The 6,039-nt window shown below is 37.7% G+C and overlaps 2 protein-coding genes across 3 annotated transcripts; both read left to right on the forward strand.

The window, feature by feature from the left end:
• The first annotated feature begins 317 nt into the window (after positions 1-317).
• LOC125474995 (glucose-1-phosphate adenylyltransferase small subunit, chloroplastic/amyloplastic) lies at positions 318-3,575 on the forward strand. Of its 2 annotated transcripts, XM_048579299.1 has the most exons (9): positions 323-662; positions 781-1,077; positions 1,203-1,472; positions 1,603-1,782; positions 2,049-2,152; positions 2,270-2,381; positions 2,570-2,668; positions 2,852-2,971; positions 3,234-3,575. In XM_048579299.1, exons 1-9 carry the CDS (start codon positions 414-416, stop codon positions 3,348-3,350), a joined length of 1,548 nt encoding a protein of 515 aa, XP_048435256.1. In that variant the 5' UTR covers positions 323-413; the 3' UTR covers positions 3,351-3,575. The 2 variants fall into 2 exon arrangements, 1 of the variants encoding a protein (XP_048435256.1); XR_007256345.1 differs by lacking the exon at positions 3,234-3,575 and having other exon boundaries at positions 318-662; positions 2,469-2,668.
• Positions 3,576-5,002: 1,427 nt separating this feature from the next.
• On the forward strand, positions 5,003-5,407 carry LOC125474772 (S-protein homolog 3-like). The gene has a single exon (XM_048578750.1). It carries the CDS (start codon positions 5,003-5,005, stop codon positions 5,405-5,407), a length of 405 nt encoding a protein of 134 aa, XP_048434707.1.
• The last annotated feature ends 632 nt before the right edge of the window (positions 5,408-6,039 follow it).

Genomic DNA, 6,039 nt, shown 5'->3' on the forward strand with positions numbered 1-6,039 from the left:
GTTGGCATAATTTAACATCTCAATTTTATAACCATATAACGAAAAAATAGACGGTGGTAAACAAAAGTGGTGACATGTGACACAAAATCTTAGGCCAAAACCCAAATGCCACGTGTCACTCTTCCATTGATGCATCCACCGTTACCTGACTTTTAATGATGTCCACTTGTTTAAATACTCGCGATTTCTGCAGATTTTTTTGTACTCCTTTACTACCGTCGAATAACTAGTAAAGTTAATATCTTGTAAAAGGTCCATAATACCCTCACTCCCATGCTCTCAGATTTGGCGTTGCGTTGCGTAATTAACACTAAGATGCAAAGGGTAAAGGGTCCCGAAATATCATCAAATCTCAGCTGCTAGTCCCAAACACTCCACTGTCAACCTCTGCAACTCTCAAAATTTCTTGTTACATGGCGTCCTCTGCAATGGCAGCGAGCGGAGTGCTCACGTCGCGATCGGTGTTGCCGAACTCGAAGCAAACCCAGAACATCAGCCGCCTCTCCTTCAGCGGCTCTCATCTCTCCGGGACCAAAATCCCCGCCCCCAGCACCTGTATGAGGAAATGCCCCACTCACAGAGTCCCGCCGCTGGTTGTCTCTCCGAAGGCTGTTTCCGATTCCAAGAACTCCCAGACGTGTCTTGATCCCGATGCGAGCCGGGTAAGTGATTCATTTCTCTCCCTCTCTGTCGCATTTGGTGTTTTTGTTTCTATGCATTCGCATAATGTGTTCTTGTTTGGATTGAAATTTTGGGAATTTTGTTTGTGTTAATGTGTAGAGTGTGTTGGGGATTATCCTGGGTGGGGGAGCTGGGACGAGGCTTTACCCATTGACCAAGAAGCGTGCGAAGCCTGCTGTTCCATTGGGAGCAAACTACAGGCTGATCGATATCCCAGTCAGTAATTGCCTCAACAGCAACGTGTCCAAGATCTATGTGCTGACCCAGTTCAATTCCGCTTCGCTCAATCGCCATCTTTCTCGTGCTTATGCTACTAATATGGGTGGCTACAAAAATGAAGGCTTTGTTGAGGTTCTTGCTGCCCAGCAGAGCCCTGAGAATCCCAATTGGTTTCAGGTGATTAAAAAGCTTGTTTCAAATGTGGGGTTGTGTTAGAAATCGGGTTTTGATTGGTTTTTGAGCTTGGATTTTTTGTTTTTATTGGTTTTTGAGTTGGGATATTTGGTTTTGGTGCTTTACAGGGTACTGCGGATGCCGTGAGACAGTACTTGTGGTTGTTTGAGGAGCACAATGTGTTGGAATTTTTGGTTCTTGCTGGGGATCATTTGTATAGGATGGACTATGAGAGGTTTATTCAGGCGCATAGAGAAACTGATGCAGACATCACTGTGGCTGCTCTGCCCATGGATGAGAAGCGCGCTACCGCCTTTGGTTTGATGAAGATTGATGAAGAGGGAAGGATAATTGAGTTTGCTGAGAAACCAAAAGGGGAGCAACTCAAAGCTATGAAGGTGAACGATCCACTTGCAGATTGTTTTTCATTATTTAGTGCATTACGTGTGCGTTTCATTTTGAACTTCAAACGATTGTGGGTTTAGGTGTGTGATTAATTATTGATGCAAAATGTTGTTTGTTATATAGGTTGATACAACTATCCTGGGTCTTGATGATGAGAGAGCTAAAGAGATGCCTTATATTGCCAGCATGGGTATATATGTTGTGAGCAAAAATGTCATGTTAGATCTACTTCGAGACAAGTTTCCTGGTGCAAATGATTTCGGGAGTGAAGTTATTCCAGGCGCAACATCCATTGGTTTGAGAGTAAGTTTTCATTCATATATTTTGTTCTGTAACTTCTATGAAAGATAAATCAAAAGAGGTGGAAAAGATTGGAATAGTTGTTGGTATTACATAATTGCAAATATCCTTCATTCGAAACTGAACAAATCCCTTTGTACTGAAAAAGATAGTATCCTAAATTGATTTTATATGGTCTGCTAAATATTTCCCAGTTCCACACTTTCTGTCCCCTGCTACCCTTCATCCAGATATTCAGCCCCCGGAATGCTAATTATTAATGCCTACAGGTTCAAGCTTATTTGTATGATGGCTACTGGGAAGATATTGGTACCATTGAGGCCTTCTACAATGCAAACTTGGGGATAACAAAAAAACCAGTTCCAGATTTCAGGTACCTTTTATTCTATAACTTGTTTGTATTCCTGTTTTGTTTGGCCAATTCATATGTTATGCTCTCAGTTTGATCTGGATTTAGTATTCCGGCCTAATTTTGAACTTTATACTGTAGCTTTTATGATCGTTCATCCCCTATCTACACCCAACCTCGGTATTTACCTCCATCAAAAATGCTTGATGCTGATGTCACAGATAGTGTTATTGGCGAGGGATGTGTAATAAAGGTAAGTTCTTTGTAGAAACATTCAGCATTTTGCTAAATTGTTTCATTATGATGCCACATCATAGTCCCGTGTTCTCTTCAATTTCAGAAAAAGTTGCATCTATGTGCTATTGTTGCAAGAAACGGGAATCAGTATAACCTATTTCAGTCCTGCTCTTTAACCCAATCCTATCTTTTACATAAACACAGAACTGTAAAATTCACCATTCAGTCATTGGACTTCGGTCTTGCATAGCAGCGGGTGCTGTCATTGAAGACACATTACTGATGGGAGCTGACTACTATGAGGTAAAACCTGCTGTACATTTAGCACTTGCTGCTTTTTATTTTAAGTCAAGACATGACCGTATAAACATTTTTTGTTTGTTTTATAGAGATGAATGGACTTTCCTTAGAAATACTGTCATTGTTCATTTGACCTCTCTATGGGTTGGATAGATTATACTGATGCAATTGTTGTGATTGTCCCAGACTGATGCTGACAGGAGGTTCCTTTCTGCGAAGGGCAGCGTTCCAATTGGTATTGGCAAGAATTCCCACATTAGGAGAGCTATAATTGATAAGAATGCGCGAATTGGAGAGAATGTTAAGGTAAGCATAGTATCATCTTAATCTGATTTTTTTCAGTTTTTTATTAATTTTAGGTCTAAATTTTATGGACAGCCAATTTGAAACTTCTTACATGGATACAGAAAACCGCCTCCTATATGTACTACCTATTTCCCGCTTACATTCGATGCAATGTCTGGTTCGACATACATTCAAATTAGAACTTTATTCTTCTTAGCTGATCACTCAAAACATTTTACATTTTATCTTTGTGAAACTGACCATCGACGAGTATGAACTGCAGATTATCAATAGCGACAATGTGCAAGAAGCAGCAAGAGAAACAGACGGATATTTCATAAAGAGCGGGATTGTCACAGTGATCAAGGATGCCTTGATTCCTAGTGGAACAGTAATCTAGCCGCCTCCTTATTTTCCACTCGTTTAATGCCAAGAGCGAAGGTTCTTTTGAGTTACTGGGCTGAGATGCAGCTCTAGCAACTTAGCAAGTACTTTGAGCCGTTCTGTCTACTGTTCATGTAATGTACATTTCACGGTACTACGATGTAGTTAATGAGGAAGAGACGAATTTGCTCTGTAGATGCTCAACTTCTATCTCAAATAAAGTTTTTTTGCCAATTGTTCACTTCACATCTTACCATGTTCACAGAGTCGATATCTGAAACGTTAACATGCTTCAAGATTATGACATTGATACATCCCTTTCACAAAATTACACAAGCAGCCCTGAAAATTTGTGGATCCTAGGCAAGCCTTCAAAGTGGGGCACTAGAATTCTCTGATCCTCGATCTTTTGTACGTTGATATATATTAAAAAAATTCGCTAAGTACATGAAAAAAAATCTACTTCTACATTAAATATTATTAAAAATTAATATAAAAAAAATATATAGAAATGTTACTTCAATATTACACATCTGCATTATTAGACGCAAATGTGCTAATTAAGTTTACATAATCTAATTTTTCAACCAATTCTTTTTCATTTCCCTATGATTTATTTTTTTTTGATATTTTTATTGAATTTCAATTTTAAGAAATTATATATAAATTAAGGGCCTCCGAAGTGGAGGCCCTAAGCGGACGCCTACTTCGGCTATCCTCATGGCCCGCCTTGTACACAAGAAGTGAAAAGGTGCTAATGTGATGTACAAAAGGAAATCCTTGATGGCTGAAGCTTCTTGGTTGACAAGAATAAGGGATGGTTTTCTTCAACCTCAATCTTGTAGAATCTACTTCTGTTTAATGGAAGAAATCATTGGTTATGCACTTATCCGTGCCTCTATCACTGTTGTTGAGTTGTACCATTTGGACTAATTTTACTCCACTTAACACGTGTTGTGCCACGAACGGTTGGGACATCCAAGTAGAATAGAACATGATGTGGCATGAGTAAAGGACATCCCCTTACCAGCAATAAGGACCTCTTACCTGTAAGCGGACCTTGCCAAACATGTTCACCGATGATCTACCTAGTATTTTCCTTTTATATTTCCTCATTCCTAGAACTACCAAGTATTCTCAGCTAGTTGTGCATGATTTTCAAAATCACTAGTACTCCTATGACTAAATTACCAAATGTATATTTAAGCGTAGCCATATTACATAGAACTTATGTGTTAGACCGTATGCACTTAAGTTTGAATTCTATTCATCAAATTTATATAGGCTTAAAGTCTAATAATATCGCTTGTATAAAAAAATTACTGCAAGATAATTTTGTTAGTAGAATTCAGACCTTCAATTACATGACAACTACTAAGCTCGTCAACATTTTAAACTAAAATCATTGTTGTGAAAAATTAAATGTCTTTCCACAACTGTAAATTATTCTAACAAAATTAATTTTATACGTGAATCGATCTATTACCATAATTTTATAAATCAAGAACTAGCTAGCAAACGTACCTGGCCAAAAAATGGCACTAAAGCAAATGTGAGACCTTGTGGATGGTACCTCTAGCTAGCAACTATTAAAGCATGGTTCATCCTAGTGTTTTCACACCAAAATAAAATTTGATTTTCTTCAAATTAACAAGCTATATGTATAGCATGGGTTGGTTCAACGGAAGTGCAGTACTGCTGCTAGTCACGCTGGTTTTGTTCACAGTCACCATTTGTGATGCAGTCGAGACAAAACATGTTAAGATCACAAACTCTTTGGAGAAAGGCCAGACCCTCAACCTTCACTGCAAATCCGGGGACGATGATCTTGGTCTCCAAACGCTTCCACCGAACGCCAGCTTTCAATTCCACTTCAAACCTAGCTTCATCACAGTAACAAAATTCTACTGCAGATTTGAATGGCCAGGTGCATTTCAATGGTTCGATATATATGATAACTTTAGAGATGGTGACTATTGTGGAACATGTAATTGGGCTGTGTTTGAAGGCCATCCATGCCTGTGGAACTGGGACACCAACAATTACGACAGATGCTATAAATGGAATGATTAGTATAGTACATTAATCAGTTATCTTTGGTTTGATTGAGTTTGGCTGTTATTATGTAATGAAAAATGAACTCGGATGAATTTATATTTTAAATAAATAATAAGAGTTCAATTGTTACTGTTTCTTAACAACAATATTTTACTCTTAAGGGCTATGTTTGTTCTAAACTAAAAGATGGGCTAGTCATAATTAACACAATTTTTGTTTTTTGTTTTTTGTTTTTGTTTTTGTTTTTTTTTTTCTTTGCTTTGTTTTTGGTAACTTAACACAAATATAAAATCGTCGCCACCACCAATTATAGCTAGCAACTGCTTGTTATGGTTAAAAAATAGGGAAGTAACTAACCAACCTCTAGTGTGATTCCAAATTAGTCCCAACTTTTATGGTTAAAAAAACAAGGAAGTACGAATAACTAAAATATTTCAAATAACTACAAAACATTTATAAATATAGACACTCGTTAGGTCACCAGCGTAAAGTGATAATATCACTACTGTTAAGTGACAATGTCATCAATGTTAAGCAATGATATGGACAAATATTGAAGCTAATTTTCATATTTTAGAATTGGGTTAATCTCTGTTTACTACCCTCAAGTTTCGTGATTTTCAACATTTAGTACATGAAGTTTTTTT

This window comes from the organism of the source record quoted next, unplaced genomic scaffold, assembly GCF_019419815.1.
Source record: "Pyrus x bretschneideri cultivar Hongxiangsu unplaced genomic scaffold, Pyrus_bretschneideri_v1 Contig13, whole genome shotgun sequence".
Taxonomy (NCBI): Eukaryota; Viridiplantae; Streptophyta; class Magnoliopsida; order Rosales; family Rosaceae; genus Pyrus; species Pyrus x bretschneideri.

Coding starts and splice junctions, on each gene's coding strand:
- LOC125474995 (XM_048579299.1), top strand. CDS start 414: ATGGCGTCCTCTGCAATGGCAGCGAGCGGAGTGCTCACGTCGCGATCG. Junction 1,078..1,202: donor AGAATCCCAATTGGTTTCAG/GTGATTAAAAAG, acceptor GGTGCTTTACAG/GGTACTGCGGATGCCGTGAG. Junction 2,972..3,233: donor GAATTGGAGAGAATGTTAAG/GTAAGCATAGTA, acceptor TATGAACTGCAG/ATTATCAATAGCGACAATGT.
- LOC125474772 (XM_048578750.1), top strand. CDS start 5,003: ATGGGTTGGTTCAACGGAAGTGCAGTACTGCTGCTAGTCACGCTGGTT.